The sequence below is a fragment of the Drosophila tropicalis genome, unplaced genomic scaffold (genome assembly GCF_018151085.1).
Source record: "Drosophila tropicalis isolate 14030-0801.00 unplaced genomic scaffold, ASM1815108v1 contig_878, whole genome shotgun sequence".
NCBI classification, from domain to species: Eukaryota; Metazoa; Arthropoda; class Insecta; order Diptera; family Drosophilidae; genus Drosophila; species Drosophila tropicalis.
In genome coordinates, this window is record NW_027173374.1 from 13,818,366 (window position 1) to 13,836,704 (window position 18,339).

General features: G+C 42.5%; 7 protein-coding genes across 8 annotated transcripts; 5 read left to right on the forward strand and 2 right to left on the reverse strand.

The window, feature by feature from the left end:
* The first annotated feature begins 79 nt into the window (after nucleotides 1-79).
* Nucleotides 80-1,655, forward strand: rumi. The gene is made up of 2 exons (XM_068300855.1): nucleotides 80-259; nucleotides 335-1,655. The coding sequence occupies exons 1-2, from the start codon at nucleotides 124-126 to the stop codon at nucleotides 1,423-1,425; spliced, it is 1,227 nt and encodes a 408-aa protein (XP_068156956.1). The 5' UTR covers nucleotides 80-123; the 3' UTR covers nucleotides 1,426-1,655.
* Nucleotides 1,656-1,781: 126 nt separating this feature from the next.
* LOC137585181 (O-glucosyltransferase rumi) lies at nucleotides 1,782-2,924 on the forward strand. Its single transcript, XM_068300856.1, is given in 1 exon segment — nucleotides 1,782-2,924. A coding segment is annotated over 1 exon segment (1,143 nt).
* A 90-nt stretch (nucleotides 2,925-3,014) lies between these two features.
* On the forward strand, nucleotides 3,015-4,120 carry LOC137585182 (mitochondrial GTPase 1). The gene is made up of 2 exons (XM_068300857.1): nucleotides 3,015-3,216; nucleotides 3,277-4,120. The coding sequence occupies exons 1-2, from the start codon at nucleotides 3,015-3,017 to the stop codon at nucleotides 4,044-4,046; spliced, it is 972 nt and encodes a 323-aa protein (XP_068156958.1). The 3' UTR covers nucleotides 4,047-4,120.
* HP1c (Heterochromatin Protein 1c) lies at nucleotides 3,943-4,920 on the reverse strand. Its single transcript, XM_068300858.1, has one exon. It carries the CDS (start codon nucleotides 4,838-4,840, stop codon nucleotides 4,121-4,123), a length of 720 nt encoding a protein of 239 aa, XP_068156959.1. The 5' UTR covers nucleotides 4,841-4,920; the 3' UTR covers nucleotides 3,943-4,120.
* Nucleotides 4,921-5,245: 325 nt separating this feature from the next.
* vret (vreteno) lies at nucleotides 5,246-7,880 on the forward strand. Of its 2 annotated transcripts, XM_068299856.1 has the most exons (6): nucleotides 5,247-5,631; nucleotides 5,693-6,121; nucleotides 6,186-7,023; nucleotides 7,084-7,268; nucleotides 7,333-7,526; nucleotides 7,583-7,880. In XM_068299856.1, the coding sequence occupies exons 1-6, from the start codon at nucleotides 5,315-5,317 to the stop codon at nucleotides 7,738-7,740; spliced, it is 2,121 nt and encodes a 706-aa protein (XP_068155957.1). In that variant the 5' UTR covers nucleotides 5,247-5,314; the 3' UTR covers nucleotides 7,741-7,880. The 2 variants fall into 2 exon arrangements, with proteins under 2 accessions (XP_068155958.1, XP_068155957.1); XM_068299857.1 differs by lacking the exon at nucleotides 7,583-7,880 and having other exon boundaries at nucleotides 5,246-5,631; nucleotides 7,084-7,272; nucleotides 7,333-7,465.
* Nucleotides 7,288-9,237, reverse strand: LOC137584461 (uncharacterized). Its single transcript, XM_068299858.1, has 2 exons — nucleotides 7,882-9,237; nucleotides 7,288-7,817 (listed from the first exon to the last, which is right to left on the reverse strand). Exons 1-2 carry the CDS (start codon nucleotides 9,112-9,114, stop codon nucleotides 7,746-7,748), a joined length of 1,305 nt encoding a protein of 434 aa, XP_068155959.1. The 5' UTR covers nucleotides 9,115-9,237; the 3' UTR covers nucleotides 7,288-7,745.
* Nucleotides 9,238-9,307: 70 nt separating this feature from the next.
* Dcr-1 (Endoribonuclease Dcr-1) lies at nucleotides 9,308-17,763 on the forward strand. The gene is given in 7 exon segments (XM_068299853.1): nucleotides 9,308-10,368; nucleotides 10,432-11,981; nucleotides 12,037-12,333; nucleotides 12,408-12,938; nucleotides 12,940-14,023; nucleotides 14,098-16,250; nucleotides 16,318-17,763. Coding segments are annotated over 7 exon segments (6,837 nt in total). The 5' UTR covers nucleotides 9,308-9,557; the 3' UTR covers nucleotides 16,729-17,763.
* The last annotated feature ends 576 nt before the right edge of the window (nucleotides 17,764-18,339 follow it).

An 18,339-nucleotide genomic window follows, 5' to 3' on the forward strand; every position in this document is an offset into this window, starting at 1 on the left:
CAGGGCTGCCATATGGCCTAGAAAATATTTCGCAAGGGCAATCCTGTTTTTAAATTTCTGGCAATGCCGTTTATAATAATGCTGCCATATCTAGAGTATGGTCAAAAAGAAAACAAAACCAAAATGAGGAGAACCCTATTGTTTATTATTTTATTAATATGTTTAATGGCACTGAGCTTTGCTGGAAATGAAAAACTATGCAACAGCAACGCTGATATGTGCATTAGCAATGAGGTTAAAAGTAACTCTGAAGATAAATGTAAGTAGAATTTTATTTTGCCGGTTTAACCCCATATTCTTGTTATTTATTCCCATTTAACAATATCTTCTTCAGTTGGACAACAAATCGAGAGTGCATTGGCCAATTATGAGCCCTGCAGTAGTGATGAATCTGATGTCAATTGCTCTTGCCACGAAAAAGTTCTTAACAAGGACTTGGCTGCTTATCAATCCACAGGTGTCAGTCGGCAGATGATTGAAAGTTCTGCTCGCTATGGAACACGTTACAAGGTTTATGAAAACCAGCTGTACCGAGATGAGAAGTGCATGTTTCCAGCCCGTTGTCAGGGCATCGAACATTTTCTACGGCAATTGCTGTCGGTTTTGCCCAACATGGATTTAATAATTAATACACGAGACTATCCTCAAATTAACACGGCATGGGGCAACAGTGTTGGAAATGGAGCAGTTTTCTCCTTCTCAAAGACCAAAGAGTATCGCGACATTATGTATCCAGCGTGGACATTTTGGGCTGGTGGTCCGGCTACACAATTGCATCCACGGGGCATTGGTCGCTGGGATCTGATGCGTGAAAAGATGGAGAAGCGTGCTACCGCCATACCTTGGAGTCAGAAACGAGAACTTGGTTTTTTCCGTGGCTCTCGCACTTCAGAAGAACGGGATTCTCTGATTTTACTATCTCGTCGCCAACCACAATTGGTGGAAGCTCGATACACAAAGAATCAAGCATGGAAGTCTCCCAAGGATACATTAAACGCCACTCCAGCCGATGAAGTGTCATTTGAAGATCACTGCAAGTACAAGTACTTGTTCAATTTTCGCGGAGTGGCCGCCAGCTTTCGTTTGAAACATTTATTCCTCTGCAAATCTTTGGTTTTTCATGTAGGCGATGAATGGCAGGAGTTCTTCTACGAACAACTAAAACCTTGGGTCCACTACATTCCCCTAAAGAGCTATCCCAGCCAAGAGGAATACGAAGAAATTCTGCAGTATTTCAGGACACATGACCAATTGGCCAAGAATATAGCAGAGCGAGGCTATAACTTTATATGGCAACATTTGCGAATGAAAGATGTCAAATGTTACTGGCGAAAGCTACTGAAAGGGTATGCCAAGCTCCTGACCTATGAGGTCCTACCAGAGAGTCAACTGATTCATATTGGCGGTGCCAAGGATGAGTTGTAGTTATCCTCTAATAGTCAAATTAGACTTGCTTAGGTTTAAGTTAAAAGTTGTGATAGGATTCCTCTAATCTCTCTATCACTACGTCTCCATTAAACTTAACTCAAATTCCATGTGCTGTAAATTTCGCAATCACTCAATATTGCAATTGCTCTACTTAACTATAAGTTTATATATGTATTTATGAATCTCTATATTTTTTAGACAACGGGAATAAACCAATTTTCATCCAATTCCCTTGACTTTAAAGTCAGTTGAAATTTTCTGTTGTTCCCTTTCGGCAAGGATGTAAGATAAAAATTTTTTGTATTACCACCTACAGGATAAAACGGAAGATGCTTTTCAGTGCCGCTCTTTGGATGCTTCTTGGTTATCTTGTCTTGGCCACCGAACCAGGACGCGGACCAAATGCTTCAAATGAAATTCACTTAGCCAATATTGATATGGTTCCATGTATTTTACGAGCGTTGAAACATTTTAAATCGTGTGAATCGGGATGCGAGTGTTATGCTCTGGCCATAGCGCGAAATCTAAAACCTTATGATAAAGCAGGCATAACCAAGTCAATGATTGACCAATCGCGTCGCTTTGGTACTCTGTACAAGGTGATTGGAAGTCGCCTCTATCGTTCAGACAATTGCCCGTATCCGTCACGATGTGCCAGTGTCGAGGAGCTTTTACTAAATATAGCAATGGATCTGCCCGATTTGGAGTTTGTCCTTAATGTAAAGGATTGGCCGCAGATTCATTTTCTGTCTGGTCTGAGTGGACCAGTATTCTCTTACTCCAGCACGGACAACTTTTTGGATATCATGTGCCCGGCTTGGTCGTTTTGGACCTCGACTGGGCCCCTTCTTCAGCAATATCCACATGGTATTGGGCGCTGGGACCATATGCGCCGATTCATATCTAAGAAGGCAAGAAATATGCCCTGGCAAAAGAAGCTGCCAATTGGCTTCTTTCGAGGTTCCCGTTCGTCCAAGGAGCGGGACAATCTGGTGCTGCTTACGAAACGAGCACCACATTTGGTCAACGCACAGTACACTCAATCTAAAAACTCTCCCGTAAAGGAGATATCCTTCGCTGACCATTGCAAGTTCAAGTATTTGTTCAATTTTCGCGGAATTTCTGCGAGTTTTCGCCTACGTCACATTTTGCTCTGCAAATCCTTGGTCCTACATGTGGGTCAAGAGTGGCAGGAGTTTTTCTATTCCTCGCTTAAACCCTGGATACACTATGTGCCCGTAGGTAGCAATGCCAGTGAGGAAGATTTGGAAGCTCTCCTATTGTATTTGCGCCAACACGATGACTTGGCCGAGGAGATTGCAGAACGGGGATTCTAATTTGTGTGGCAACATCTGCGTATGGATGATATCCTATGCTATTGGAGACAATTGCTCCAAGAGTATGCCAAGCTTCTGTCCTATAATGTGGAAATGGAGCTGGAATTTCATGAAGTGTTGCCGCGCTCAGCTATTCAGTTATATTATGACAATACTTGAATTTAAATTTATCCGGTAACAGCTTTGGGGTTGCCATATCGATTCTTTGAGGTTGTCAATTGTTGCGTCAGTTGTAGCAAGGAGAACACCATGACGGTAATTGCTTCATCTGCCTTTCGGCAGGCTTTCCGCGTGCCGTCTAAGCAGAGGATTAACTGGTTCCCTGGCCACATGACCAAGGGTATGCGACAGATCCAACAGAGACTGCGAAATGTCGATTGCGTTGTGGAAATTCACGATTCCCGCATTCCCATTGCCGGCCGCAATTCGCAATTCTTTGACACTATTACAGGTGAGCCTGACAATTGGTAACTGATAATATTAATATTATTTCCCGCGTTTTGGTCTTTAGGCAGTGGTGTCAAGCCGCACATCTTGGTGCTAAACAAAATGGATCTTTTAGATAATAAGCAACAGCGCAGCATTCGGCAGCAGCTGCGAGCTCAGCAACCCGATCTACGTCACATTCTCTTTACAAACTGTAAGGATCAACGAAATCATGGAGTTCTCGATATATTGCCCTTGGCTTCCCGACTGATTTCAGAAAGTAGTCGCTTTAATCGTGCCCAGAGTGCCGAGCACAACATTATGATCATTGGTGTTCCCAATGTGGGCAAAAGTTCTGTGATCAATGTACTTCGGAATGTGCATCTAAAGCGGAAGAGTGCAGCTCGTGTGGGAGCCGAGGCCGGAATAACCCGCGCAGTTGGTGAACGCATCAAGATTCAGGAAGAACCAGCAGTCTATATGATCGACACGCCCGGCATACTACAACCATCCGTTTCGGACGACGAAATGGGCATGAAATTGGCTCTGGTGGGTTGTCTGCCAGATCACATAGTAGGCGAAGATCTGATTGCCGATTATTTGCTCTACTGGCTTAATCGGCACGAAAGGTTTGACTACGTTGAGAAACTCCACTTGCAATCGGGACCCTGCGACAATATTAGCTCAGTATTGGCCGAATATGCCCAACAGGAGGGAATGTTCCATCGGGTCAAGCAATACAATGGTCAAGTGGAGGTGATGACAAATTTATTGGCGGCTGCCCGAAAGTTTATTCATTTCTTCCGCACTGGCCAACTTGGTCCAATCAATCTGGATGAGCCGATAAATAGTTAAGCTTAGTCTAATGTTTATTACATAGTCAAATTTTTATAGAAAATTAAAGAGATAAAATAAGAGTAAACAGATAATTAACCCTCTACCATGGGTACGTCAATTGCTATGTCACCCACACCTGGAACTGGTATGGAATAGGAAACGCCAACTTGTCCTATATCAGGATCATCATCCAATTGCATTGGAGCTTGTTGGTCGACTAAGCTGAGATCGCTCATCGTTGATTGTTGCTGCTGATGATGCTGCTGTTGTTGTTCTTGTTCGAAGGTCTCTGATGGTAGAACAGGATGAGCTGGTGTATTTACAGCGTAACCTGTTTGTGAGGCCACCACTCGCATCTCCTCCGGCACGCCTTTCATTCGCTTGCTTATGTGACGCTGATAGGGTGCCATTTTCTCGTAATAGTCAATAAGCATTTGTGGATCTTTCTCAGTGACTAGTTTGGAGGACACCAAATCGAATTCATCGCAATATTGCCAACGGACCAGATACTTAATGTCGCCTGAGACATCTGTGGCTCCCATTATTTCGGCCAATTCCAGACCACGATCATAGCCGCGTGGCTTTTGAATCTCCTCACATTTAGGTTTTTTTTCGCCTCGCTTCTTTGATTTGGCTCGAGACTCCTCAAATCTTTGTATCAACGCCGGGCAATCGCAGTTCTCCTCCGGCTCCCAAGTATTGTCCGCTGACGGATAGCCACGCCATTTAATAAAGTATTCCACCTTGCCTTCACTAGTGATGCGCTTGTCCACTATCCGCTCAACAACAAAATTAGATTCGTTTTTAACCATGGCGTTTTAGAGTGAAAATTGAATTGTTTACAAGTGCAATTTTTTTGATTAATAGGTACACACTTTATCTAGAGATGACCCGATAACAAGACCTTTTTTCTAGAGATGAGCGTGGATGTCGTGTCTGTGATCACATAACTGCACATTGTGAAGAGTAACTGAAGATTACGATGTTTATGATTAATACATTTATATATGTAGATATATGACTCAAATACGCAGTCATAAAAATATTGTTTTCTTTTTTAAATTGCAGTGCCGTATATATATATATATATATATATATATATATATATATATAATTAACCGTCAAATGGGTCACTATCAGTCACAGTATTGTCACAGATATTTATCTCATTAGGAGAATCATGGCACATATCTAGTTCAGGTGCCCACATGCACTTGAGTCGAATTTCGAATACTAAGCGCTCTTTTTGATTTTCGGTGGCCAGGTAAACGGATAAAAGTTGTAAAATGCCACAAATCGATGAACTTATTAATGATTGGTCCAAATGGAATCCCATGGCCAGTGACTTTTACGATGAGTCGCAAAATAAATACATTAAAGGCACAGTGGAGGAAGCCGCCGTGTCTTCACCTGCATCTGGGGATGCAGCCGACTGGCAGAACCGCAATGACATGCAGCTAAAATATCCCTATTTGGTTGTAAAAAAGACAAAATCATTGATAACGTCTAACCTTATAATTAATTTCTTTGGACGCAATCTAATTTATCACTTGGAATATCGAAAGCATTCAAATGTATTCTTGGTTTATTTCCATAATGTTGGGTAAGCGTAATTCGATATTTTGCTGTTTATGCTAAACAAAGATGATTGATTTTGTTGATAGATCGTTTGAGTCGGCCCGCAAAAGAATCAGTGATGCGCCCAACATTCTTAACTGTTTCGAGGGTCGTGCTCCACGGAACAATCATCGTCAGCAGGAATCGCAGTTCCCGAAGCCCACAGAGGAAATGGACCAGAAGTGCAAAACAGAACCACCAGTTTTGTTGACTGATCGTGGTGCCGTAAACATGGACTGTCGTACTTTAGCTACATCCTTAACTGAGAATGCACATCCTATGTTGAAAAAGACCCCATTGCTTTGCAAAGCCGACTATTCTAAAGGCTCTATGCTATCCCAACATGATCCCAATCAACGTTATCTAAATGCAAGATATGAGTTTATACTAGAGCATCATAATGTCTATATGCTGGAGGAGAGAATCGAAAAAGATCAGATTGTTTTAAACTATCGTTCGGGTCGTCGTTTTACCGAGTGAGTAGAGTACACAAATAATATGTAAAGATTTATGGATTTGATTGAAATCACAATTTTTTAGGATTCAAGCCACTGATTTGGATGAGTTGTCATCAACTGGTGATCATATTGACCTTAAACAATGTTATGATTGTGACAATTACACTTTGGCCTCATGTAAATATTGCCAGATGCCTTTTTGTAATGCTTTCTGCTTCGGAAAGCTTGCCGATCAACATAAGGAATACTGCAACGAAGAAAAATCTGTCTTAATGCCAAAGCCAAAGAAAGTTGAAGAAGGCTATGCTGCCTCCTTGGGTCCGTTGATGATGCCACCCTCAAATTCTAGTGTTAAGATTACTGCCTTCGAGCAGTCAAATGTCTTATATGTACGCTCGGCTGATGTACACAATGAGGTGGGCTATGCCAATGTCTTGACGACAGTAACACTGCAGGGACGTAAGGCTCCCATATTGAGAGAACTGCCACAATGTGGCCAAATTGTCATTTATAAGATGCGTACTCAAATTCTACGCGCCCTGGTCTTAAATGTGGACAATCCGAATGCCATTTATGTAGCTTGTATAGATTTCGGCAACATTGAGATAGTCACAAAACCCCATGAAAGTCTTTATGCTTGTAATAATCATCTTACGGCTTTGCCGCGCTATGCGATTCCCGTCATTTTGCGCAAGGTGCCACAACGTTACATAACTCCCAATCTGCGGGAGATGATTTATGAACTGGATGAGACTCTTATCTTTGAAATGAAGTACTCAAAACGTGAGTTTGATTTTAATAAGGGCATGCAGCGGGTGATGCTAACCGAGCTGGACTATAATCGCAGTTTGAATCGCCTGTTTAGGACTATTCTGCTACCCGTAGAACCTTCATTATCGGATTTGGGCTACAAGGAGGACGTAAGTGATTAATATAACGATGTGGAAAAAAGCCACAAAAGATTTTATCTTTTATTGTAGTATCTAATCCATGTACCTTTACCTACTGGCGAAAACGTTGAGTTGTTCATTATGGACAATTCGTTTTTGAAACATGGCTTCATATACTGCACCATTAAAGATTTTGCCCATGAGATAACCCAAATGCAGCGGGAAATTCAAATGTATGCTGAATCGATTGCGAAATCAACATCGTTTGCACCTGTGTAGGTATTTACACCCCCATTCTTGTTGTCTTTTAGTTAACAAATTATATTTTTAATGAGACAGAAGAGAATCATTGTGCATTGCCAAGTATCAGGGTAACTGGTGTCGAGGCGTATGCTTGGATTTGGTGGGCGATGGCTATCCAAGCATTTTATTTGTGGACTATGGGAATATAACCCCAACGCATATTACGGATATTTTGCCATATCCAGCTCAGTTTACTTATCCCATAATGACAACAGTTTTTGATATAATTGGTAAGAGGTTTTATAATTAAATTGATGGATCCGTGAGGCTTATCTTATTTATTTAGGATTTCCTGAAGACTCTGAATTGGACGAGGATGCTATTAAACGCTTAGAGGCTTTTCTGGGTGTCGGCAACATTATTAACTGCAATGAAGTTATATACAACAAGGAGGACAATAAGTTTTCCCTGCGCCTAGATTTGCTCCAGTCGCTGATGTTTTAAATATTCTAAGTTTTTATATTATTATGCTTAATGTAGACGGATTTCAAAAGATGTTCTTTGTCGCTGAGGAAATTCATCTGTTAAAAAAAAGGAAAAACATTGAAATAAAACAAATATTTGCTATGCTCTACTAATGCAAACCTGAAGAAATTCTTCGCTGAATGGTGGCTTTATATTCTTCCATTTGGAATCAATGAATTTTTCCAATACCTCAGATTCCTCCACATTGTCCGCAGCGACCAGTGTGAAGATTTGAGTGTCCGTTTTCACCGTCAGCAATTGTTCCATCTTCTCTCTGGCTTCATGATTGTAGAGTATTAAGAACTTAGAGTTAAGAAAGAGCGAATCCAGTTCCAGCAAACTTTCAACTGTTATAAAAGCCAGCATCATATCCTCCTCCGAATTGAAGCGATTCGCGTCTTCGTTTTCCACGATTTGAATGTAAGATAATTCCCATGAGATACAATAGCCTACAAATAGTTTTAAACAATCATCAGTATTGGCCACTAGTACGCATTTCTGGCTACGTCCCAGTACAATATAGTCCAGCATTAAATGACCAAATTCAAACTTTGCCGAGTCATAGAGACCCATTTCGTACCACGCTGGCAGGTGAGGCAAAATAATGTCTCTTAAGCTTGGAAACTTATCAAGTTGATTACTAAGCAGCACAGGATGATCACAAACTACGCGTTGAATAGTCTCCACATCGGGAGAAGACTCGTTAGCGAGAATTTGCATTATTTGGGATTGAAGTTCTGCGGAATTCAATAGGCAAATGCAATCCGTTATATTAAGCCCTGATGAAGAACATTCGATACTGGGTGGAATGGGAGCACCTTTCCTCATAAGCATTATTGGCCTTTGTGGCTTAGTGACATCAATTAGGGGACTGACCAAGTGACCATTTTCCTCATCTAACTTGCGACACCAATTGGAAATCTCCTGATTTCGCACTTCAATACATTCCTCGACCGTGGTAATTTCCTCTTGTATTTCAACCTCCTTAAGATCGATTTCAAGTTGCTTCTTCTCTCGTATTTGTTCTGGACGAAAGCTAGTCAGGATACCCAGCACCTTGCCTGTCTCATCTTTGAGTGTTCCTCTGGATCCAGTGACGACAAGTGTTCCATTTCCAGTCCAAATTTTATGCTTTTTGGTGGAAGGATTGCGCCAAAGAACATGAAAAATCCGACTATCTTCCAGGGGATTTTCTCCCGGTTTCAGCTGCCTTGGTCCAGATTTGTGACTACTACCAGAAGTGCCCCATTGCATGGGCGGACTGCTGGGTGCCCGCTTGGGCACTATATCCCTCAAATCCTGCGCCCCCCTCTTGGCCAACTTTCGTACAGATGGAGCTTGAGAGCGTCGCATGTTGAATATAAATTTACAAATTGTATTCAAATATATAAATTTACAGATTGTATTCAAATATTATATTTCCAATAAAAGCGGTTGTCATCGACAGGCGATAAGTTTAATTTCACAGTGACTGCGATTGGCCTAAAAATTTGGAAAGGTGAACTAGTCATGTAAGTTTTGCCAATTAAGTGAAAAAGGGACAAGTTGTGATAAGTTTTTTAGGAAAGTTGAATTCACATTCATTGTGCTGCATTTTTAAATTGTCGCCGTTTGCTCTATTTTCTGAGTTATCGATAGCACTATCGATAGCAAGAACCACGAGTAGAGATTGAGCAGAAATGCGGAAGGGGTATTATTTTACCATAAGCGAGCCGGCATAAAGTACGATTTAGCTTTATCCGCGAGAGGCAGGAAAGTTTTAGAGACCAATCAAGTCTGAAGATACCAACGCCGTGATGGCGTTCCATTGGTGCGACAACCTGCACACTTCCGTGTTCACGCCTCGTGACTTTCAAGTGGAGCTGCTGGCAGCTGCATACGAGCGGAACACCATCATTTGTTTGGGGCACCGAAGCTCTAAGGAATTTATAGCATTGAAACTACTGCAGGAGCTGTCCCGTAGTAGCCGGCGTCATGGCAAGGTCAGTGTGTATCTTAGCTGCCAAGTTGGCAGTGATACGAATGCCACATCCATGTGCACAATGCTCACTCATCTCACCGATCTCAAAGTGTGGCAGGAGCAACCGGATATGCAAGTGCCCTTCGGTCACTGCTGGACAGACTATCATGTTAGCATATTGCGTCCAGAAGGGTTTCTGGAGTTACTCGAATTGGGTCAACTGCCTTTAAATCGGGTGGGGCTGATTGTAATGGAGGATTGTCACGATGGCGCTGTCTATAGCAAGTTGGTGCCCATTTTCAAGCATCACATTTGTCGCGCCCCATCTGGTGAGAGACCCAGGATCTTGGGACTAGCTGGACCTCTGCACAGTGCCGAGTGTCAGTTGGAGGAGCTGAGTTCCATGCTGGAAACTCTGGAGGAGCATGTAATGTGCCGCATAGAAACGGCTAGTGATATTGTTACTGTGCTGCGTTACTGTAAGCCGAAACCCTATGAATACATTGTTCAGTGTGCTCCTTATGAGATGGATGAGCTATCCAGTGTGCTCGCCGATGTTCTCAATACGCATAAATCCTTTCTTTTGGATCATCGCTACGATCCGTATGAAATCTATGGCACCGATCAATTTATAGAAGATCTAAAGGGTAAATAACAATGCTGGATTATCTTCAGCCCTTTGGAATTCATTTGCTTTTGCTCTTTCGTAGATATTCCTGATCCCAAGCAGGACCCATTAAATATGATTGACTCCCTGCTAGCTGTGCTTTACGAAATGGGACCGTGGTGCACACAGCGTGCTGCTCAATATTTCTATCAACGAAACGAGAAGCAGAAGGTGAAGACGCCCCACGAAAGACATTTTCTACTGTATTGCCTTGTCAGCACGGCTCTCATTCAGTTGCACACGATCTGCGATCAGTCATTCCAGAAGCATCACACGAGCAACGGCGGCGAAGAGTCTAGACAAAATATTGAACGCTATTCCAGTCCAAAAGTGAAACGTCTTTTGCAAATTCTGCGCTGCTTTAAGCCCGATGAACCGCAATCCAAGACAGATGGTCTCCGCAAGATGCGCCACCAAGTCGAGCAGATTGACTTTAACAAGTTATCACAGGCGGTGGAGAGTAAGTGCGAGATTATAGAGCAGGTGGATCAACCACAGCATTCGGAGACACGTTCTCTACTGGCCAATCTCGAGCAGATATTGCAGTCCCCACCGCAAACCACACCCGCCCTAACCAACCAACAACTGCCAGCTGTAACAACAACAAGAACAAATGGACCACCAACGAATAAAACCAAGTCCAGTTCCAATTCAGCTCATGCACAGCCTCGTAACAGAAGACGTGTTTATACGAGGCGCCATCAGCGGGATCACAACGAGGCTGGCGACACTCTCTGCGGCCTCATTTATTGCAACCAAAACCATACTGCACGTGTACTCTTTGAACTCCTAGCCGAAATGAGCCGACGCGACGGTGACCTCAAGTTTTTGCGCTGCCAGTATACGACAGATCGTGTTGCTGATCCGGCCACAGAGCCAAAGGAGGCGGAGCTAGAGCATCGCCGGCAGGAGGAGGTACTCAAACGTTTTCGCATGCATGATTGCAATCTACTCATTGCCACATCGGTGCTAGAGGAAGGCATAGATGTACCCAAATGTAATCTAGTTCTACGCTGGGATCCGCCCACCACATATCGCAGTTATGTCCAGTGTAAGGGACGTGCTCGTGCTGCTCCCGCCTATCATGTAATGCTGGTCGCACCCAATTATGTAGCTGTCGACGCCAAGTCGGTGGATTTGAGTGCGGAAAGCCATCGCTTTATCTGCGGCGCAAATGGAGATAACAAAGAGGACGACATGGACAGTGATTCGGATGATTCAGCATTGCCAAATTCTCTAGGCTCGGACCCATATACTTTTGGTACTGCCCGCGGCACTGTCAAGATTCTAAATCCAGAAGTTTTGAATACCACCACGACCGATATACGATTGCAGGAAATTCAGGATGATGGCACTCCGGCTGCACCCTTGGAAGCACAGAGTCAAGATAGTAACTCCAGCGACGAGGCCATTAGTGTAAGCACATCCAACGAGCGAACCAAAGAGAAACAATTTCAATGTGAGCTTGAGAGTTTAGACTCGGACATTGTTAAGGATGCCCCGTCCGCGTCTAGCGAAGATCTGTTGGATAATCTGGCTGTAACTACCAAATCCCTGGTACATCAAATGGCCCAATATCGAGAAATAGAGCAGGTTCGTACCTAATTCAAACGAAATATATTCTATCGCTAATTTATATGTCTCTTAGATGTTGCTATCAAAGTGTGCTAATACAGAGCCGCCGGAGCTGGAGCAGCGCCAGGCAGAACGTTTTACCAGCTGCCTCTCTGCCTATCGACCAAAACCTCAGCTCCTAACCGGAGCTTCTGTGGATCTTGGAACAGCCATTGCTTTGGTTAATAAATATTGCGCCCGCCTGCCCAGCGATACGTTCACCAAGTTGACGGCTCTTTGGCGCTGTTCAAGCACCCAGCGAAATGGAATCACCCTGTATCAATACACAATCCGTCTGCCCATTAATTCGCCTCTAAAGCACGATATAGTGGTAGGTGAAGCACAAATCCTTTGGTTAACCCAATATGTTAATCTCATGACTCTCTTTTTCGGTGTTCTTCTTAGGGTCTTCCTATGCCAACCCAGACGCTGGCGCGCCGATTGGCCGCTCTGCAAACTTGTGTGGAATTACATAAAATGGGAGAGCTGGACGATGAATTGCAACCGATTGGAAAAGAGGGTTTTCGCGCTCTCGAATCGGATTGGGAATGCTTCGATTTGGAGCCCGAGGACGAGCATATTGTACAGTTGACCGATGAACCGCGACCGGGAACGACCAAGAGACGACAGTATTACTATAAGCGTGTTGCATCCGAATTCTGCAATTGCCGGCCGGTAGCCGGAGAGCCGTGCTATCTGTACTTCATCCAATTGACACTGCAGTGCCCAATACCCGAGGAGCAAAATACCCGCGGACGCAAGATCTATCCACCAGAGGATGCCCAGCAGGGCTTTGGCATATTGACATTGAAGCGAATACCCAAATTAAGCGCCTTTTCCATATTCACACGCTCCGGCGAAGTGAAAGTGTCATTAGAATTGGCCAAGAAGCGAGTAGTCCTAACGGAGGAGCAGATTACCTGCGTTAATGCCTTCCCTAAACTACACATTCACCAATGTGTTGCGTCTGCAGAAGTTCCTTATGCTCTTTGATCCAGATTCCACGGAGAATTGTGTGTTTATAGTGCCTACGTTGCGGGGTTCGGGCGCAGAGAGTGCGACTCGTCATATCGATTGGAAGTTTTTGGAGCAAATCCAGGCCAATGGCAGTATGATGCCACAGGCTGTGCCCGATGAGCAGCGTCTTGCCCAGCCTTTTGATGCACAGCGTTTTCAAGATGCTGTCGTCATGCCCTGGTATCGCAATCAAGATCAACCGCAATACTTCTATGTAGCCGAAATTTGTCCTCATTTGTCGCCACTTAGTTGCTTCCCGGGTGATAATTATCGCACCTTCCGTCACTATTATCTAGTCAAATATGGCCTGACCATTCAGAATGCATCACAACCGCTGCTCGATGTAGATCATACGAGTGCTCGTCTCAATTTTCTCACTCCGCGGTATGTGAATCGTAAGGGTGTGGCCCTGCCCACCAGTTCCGAGGAGACGAAACGGGCCAAACGTGAGAATCTCGAACAAAAGCAAATCCTTGTGCCAGAACTATGCACTGTACATCCATTTCCCGCCTCGCTGTGGCGCACAGCTGTATGCCTGCCTTGCATCTTGTATCGCATCAATGGGCTACTCTTGGCCGATGATATACGCAAACAGGTCTCTGCGGATCTTGGTCTGGGTCGTCAACAGATCGATGATGAGCAATTTGAATGGCCCATGCTGGATTTTGGCTGGAGTCTTTCGGAAGTGCTGAAAAAATCACGTGAATCAAAGCAAAAGGCCAAGGACGTGGAGGAAACAACGACTGGTCCGAATGGTTCAGACCCTGTCGACGACTATCAGGAGAAGCAAGAGAATACTCTACCGGATTCCAAGAAGTTGGAGAAAAGCGCCAATGAGCTAATCATTGAGGGAGAACAGCAATTGCAGGAGGCGGATGATTTCATTGAAATTGGCACGTGGTCCAATGATATGGCCGACGACATTGAACCCTGTGCTTTGAACGAAGATGAAGATGACGATGAAGCGTATCATATGGCTGGATTGCCGGCCAATGTAAAGTTCTGTAAGTAAAACAAGGAAAGAGAAGTAGAAATAAATTTTCTTCTTTTAAACCAATTTATTTTCTTTGGTTTTTAGGTGATGATGAACAGATGCGTTATGGTTCACCCACTTTCTGGGATGTGAGCAATGGAGGCATGAGTGGCAAACGCGGCGCTTCTAAGCAGAACAAGACACAGCCGAAAAATGGCAAATCAAATAGCAAACCATCCACCTACAACTACTATGATTCGGACAATTCACTGGCCTCCAGTTATGACGATGATGATGGTCCCGTTGTAGTGTACAATTACGGTTCAGATGATGAGGATGATGTCGCTGATGACATCGATGCGGGGCGCATTGCATTCAATTCCAAGAACGAGGCTGAAACCATCGAGACGGCCCAAGAGCTGGAAAAACGTCAGAAGCAACTTTCTATTATCCAGGCTACCACAGCCAATGAACGTCAATACCAGGAAACGAAGAATCTTCTCATTGGCTATAATTTTGGACTGAAAGAGCAAGGGGAATTGGCAGAAGGAACTAGGGCAGCCAGCAAGAGCTATGAGCAATCAATAGCCTCATTGCAGGCGGAGATTGAGAAATCTGGAATGCTGGTGGCCCATGATCGAGATTTGGATTTAAAGCGGACGGGAAAAATTAAACCGACTTCTAGCGAAGTTTCCATAGAGCAATTGATCAAAGAATTCCTGCCATACATAGACGAAAAGCATGTAATAGCCAGATTGGGTGAAAGACGAGACTTGCAATTGTCAGATCTCATAGAACTAAATGCCGAATGGTTGGTCAAACATGGCCAAAATGAAGTCTACAGCATTTTGGGCTGTGGCGACAATTTTGATAACTATAATGATCAACATAGATTGATTCTTGAGGAGAATGAGAAAAAGAAGCTGCGCTTACAGTACGATCCTCCAAGGATACCGGAAAAAATTGAAGGGGCAGAACAGGAGACAGCAACAATTACTTCCATGTTGATTGCGAATGGTTTTAGTTTTGATCGTCAGCCAGATTTGGTGGGTCATCCTGGACCCAGTCCCAGTATCATTCTTCAGGCTCTTACCATGTCCAATGCCAATGATGGCATTAATCTGGAGCGTCTGGAGACAATTGGTGATTCGTTTTTGAAATATGCCATAACCACATATCTCTACATCACTTACGAAAATGTCCATGAGGGAAAACTAAGTCACCTACGCTCCAAGCAGGTGGCCAATCTTAATCTTTATCGTTTGGGGCGACGCAAACGATTGGGCGAGTACATGATAGCCACCAAATTTGAACCACATGACAATTGGCTGCCTCCGTGCTATTATGTCCCCAAAGAACTGGAAAAGGCATTGATTGAGGCAAAGATTCCAACACATCACTGGAAACTAGCCGATCTGCTGGACATTAAGAATCTAAGCAGTGTGCAAATCTGTGAATTAGTGCGGGAAAAAGCTGAAGCTTTGGGTCTTGGCATCGAACAGCGAACTCCTAATGGCCATCATCTGGACGACTCCAACGAGAGTTGCAATGATTTTAGTTGCTTTATACCCTACAATTTGGTATCGCAGCACAGTATACCAGATAAATCCATTGCAGATTGTGTGGAGGCATTGATCGGTGCATATCTGATCGAGTGTGGGCCGCGGGGAGCTTTGCTCTTCATGGCCTGGCTGGGAATACGAGTGCTGCCGTACACCAAGCAGACAGCAAAAACATTGCCTGAGATTGAGAGCACTGAACAACGTATTCCGGGTAGCACTAAACCAGATTCCAAGAACACGACCGTCGTGTATGGGGAATGGCCCACGCCTCGTAGTCCCCTGCTGCCATTTGCCCCCAATGCCAGCGACGAGCTGGAACATCTGCTCAGCGGATTTGAAGAGTTTGAGGCAATTCTGGGCTACAGTTTTCGTGATCGTTCCTATCTCCTGCAAGCCATGACCCATGCTAGCTATACGCCGAATCGTTTGACCGATTGCTATCAGCGACTTGAATTCCTAGGCGATGCTGTGCTTGACTATCTGATAACCAGACATCTATATGAGGATCCGCGTCAGCATTCTCCGGGAGCATTGACCGATTTGCGTTCAGCTTTGGTGAATAACACAATCTTTGCCTCCCTGGCGGTACGTCATGGCTTCCACAAGTTCTTCCGTCATCTGTCTCCGGGTCTAAATGATGTCATCGATCGATTTGTCCGCATCCAGCAGGAGAACGGACATTGCATAAGCGAAGAGGTAGGCTTAAAGACCTAAAAACTTTTACAAGACATTTTAATTTGCCTTACTTGCTTTTTTTTTTTAGTATTATCTGCTCTCCGAGGAGGAATGCGATGATGCAGAAGATGTGGAAGTACCCAAGGCATTGGGTGATGTCTTTGAATCAATCGCTGGTGCAATATTCCTTGATTCCAATATGTCGCTGGATGTCGTGTGGCATGTCTACAGCAACATGATGAAGCCCGAAATCGAACAATTTAGCAACTCAGTGCCAAAATCACCCATACGCGAACTTCTTGAACTGGAGCCCGAGACGGCAAAGTTTGGTAAACCCGAGAAATTGGCAGATGGTCGGCGGGTCCGTGTCACAGTCGATGTCTTCTGCAAGGGCACATTCCGAGGCATTGGACGTAACTATCGTATTGCCAAGTGTACGGCTGCCAAGTGTGCATTGCGTCAGCTGAAGAAGCAAGGCCTAATTGCCAAGAAGGATTAACAAATTACTGCAATTGAAATCACTTCACAATGATAGTGATATTATCATCCCACTTACAAATATAGGATATATTGTGTGCATATACCTATATATATATATATATATAAATAAATTACTTAAACAATTTATCTTACAATTAGAATAAATTATTATATTAAAACAAATTAAATCTCTTTTTAAGATATATCGCAATGTTTCTAGATTAGCCCATTTAAAATTGTAAAGATCGAAATCGTTTATGCACTCAATCAAAAGTCTTTGCTAACCTTATAGATTTTTATAATCAGATTAAAGCATTCCAGCAAGCTTAAAATAAATGTCATCACTCAAAGGATTAAAATAGGGATAGTCGTACAAATAAATATTTGACAACTATGATTATTTAATCCTTAGCTTGGTTATCCAAAATGCCAATACCATTAGGTAAACTGTTTAAATTTAAAAACAAAATCAAGTTAAACTGTGTGAAATAAATAATTGACCATCTAAGCAACATGGAAAGGATTGAACCATCCACCAAAAAGAAAACTATATCAACAATAATGAATACAAAATGTAACTTTCATTCTTTTACCCTAAATAATTTATTTTCCGTCTTATAATTTCTTCAATGTCAAAATTGAAAGAGACCCACTCACTTCATCACTCAATAATTTATAGACTCCATTGTTCGTTGATTGAATGACTCAATTGTTCAATAATTCAGTGACTCACTTGCTCATTGGCTTACTAGTTCAACCTTTCTCACATTTAAATTAAGGCCAACTAATTTCTATATTTTATAATAATTGAATATAATAATAATATATCCTAATCACAAGGGTAAAAGAACTGATTAGACTAAACAAATGATTCAAGTGAGCATGTGAGTCAACTGAACAACTGAGTGAGTTGTTTGCCAGAATAAGTAGTTCAGCCCAAAACTAGTTGTAAGTAATTCAAAATTCATCAATCAGATTGCAAACTGTTAACGTTATTTTATTTGCTTTGAATACGTTCCCAAAATATGTACATTAAAACTGAATCTGAAACAAACTGCAAATGTAGTGGTAGTTCTTATGGGTGATGTATATATGTAGGTGTGTTTTAATGACATATTGTTGTTGTTTTTTTTTTTGGGGTAATTTTTTGTTAAAAAACTCTAATTTAATATGCAAATTCATTAATTCATTTCTTGTGTCTGCAGATCTATGGGGATCTAAATATTTGAACACAATATATATATATATTTGTGTGTGTGTGTATATATATCGTACGATCTATGCATAAGTTTACATTATATGGATCACTAGCAATACCTTTGATAATGTCTCATTTAGTTTTGTTGTTAGTCATGCACTAAATTAGATTTTCCTTTTGGTTTTGGTTTTAAAAAATGCATTTTGTAATATTAAAATGTTTTACATAATATTCGATATAGTTGAATGTCAAGTATTGTGTGTATAATATATGTATGTTAATATATGAAAATGTATAGTTTTGTAAAATAAAATGATTCGATTTGAATGTTATTTTCTTATCTTGTTGTTCGGTTGTTATAATTGTTGTTGTTACACAATTGAAACTTGTAACAAATTGGAGTATAATTCGTTTCATTAATAATAGATATAT

Excerpts from the sequence above, each read along its gene's own strand:
- LOC137584461 (XM_068299858.1), bottom strand. The coding sequence starts at position 9,114 with ATGCGACGCTCTCAAGCTCCATCTGTACGAAAGTTGGCCAAGAGGGGG. Across the intron at positions 7,818-7,881 it reads TCAGCGAAGAATTTCTTCAG|ATGAATTTCCTCAGCGACAA; the intron begins GTTTGCATTAGT and ends TTTTTTTAACAG.
- LOC137585182 (XM_068300857.1), top strand. The coding sequence starts at position 3,015 with ATGACGGTAATTGCTTCATCTGCCTTTCGGCAGGCTTTCCGCGTGCCG. Across the intron at positions 3,217-3,276 it reads ATTCTTTGACACTATTACAG|GCAGTGGTGTCAAGCCGCAC; the intron begins GTGAGCCTGACA and ends TTTGGTCTTTAG.
- HP1c (XM_068300858.1), bottom strand. The coding sequence starts at position 4,840 with ATGGTTAAAAACGAATCTAATTTTGTTGTTGAGCGGATAGTGGACAAG.
- vret (XM_068299856.1), top strand. The coding sequence starts at position 5,315 with ATGCCACAAATCGATGAACTTATTAATGATTGGTCCAAATGGAATCCC. Across the intron at positions 7,024-7,083 it reads ATTTGGGCTACAAGGAGGAC|TATCTAATCCATGTACCTTT; the intron begins GTAAGTGATTAA and ends CTTTTATTGTAG. Across the intron at positions 7,269-7,332 it reads TCAACATCGTTTGCACCTGT|AAGAGAATCATTGTGCATTG; the intron begins GTAGGTATTTAC and ends TTAATGAGACAG.
- rumi (XM_068300855.1), top strand. The coding sequence starts at position 124 with ATGAGGAGAACCCTATTGTTTATTATTTTATTAATATGTTTAATGGCA. Across the intron at positions 260-334 it reads AAGTAACTCTGAAGATAAAT|TTGGACAACAAATCGAGAGT; the intron begins GTAAGTAGAATT and ends TATCTTCTTCAG.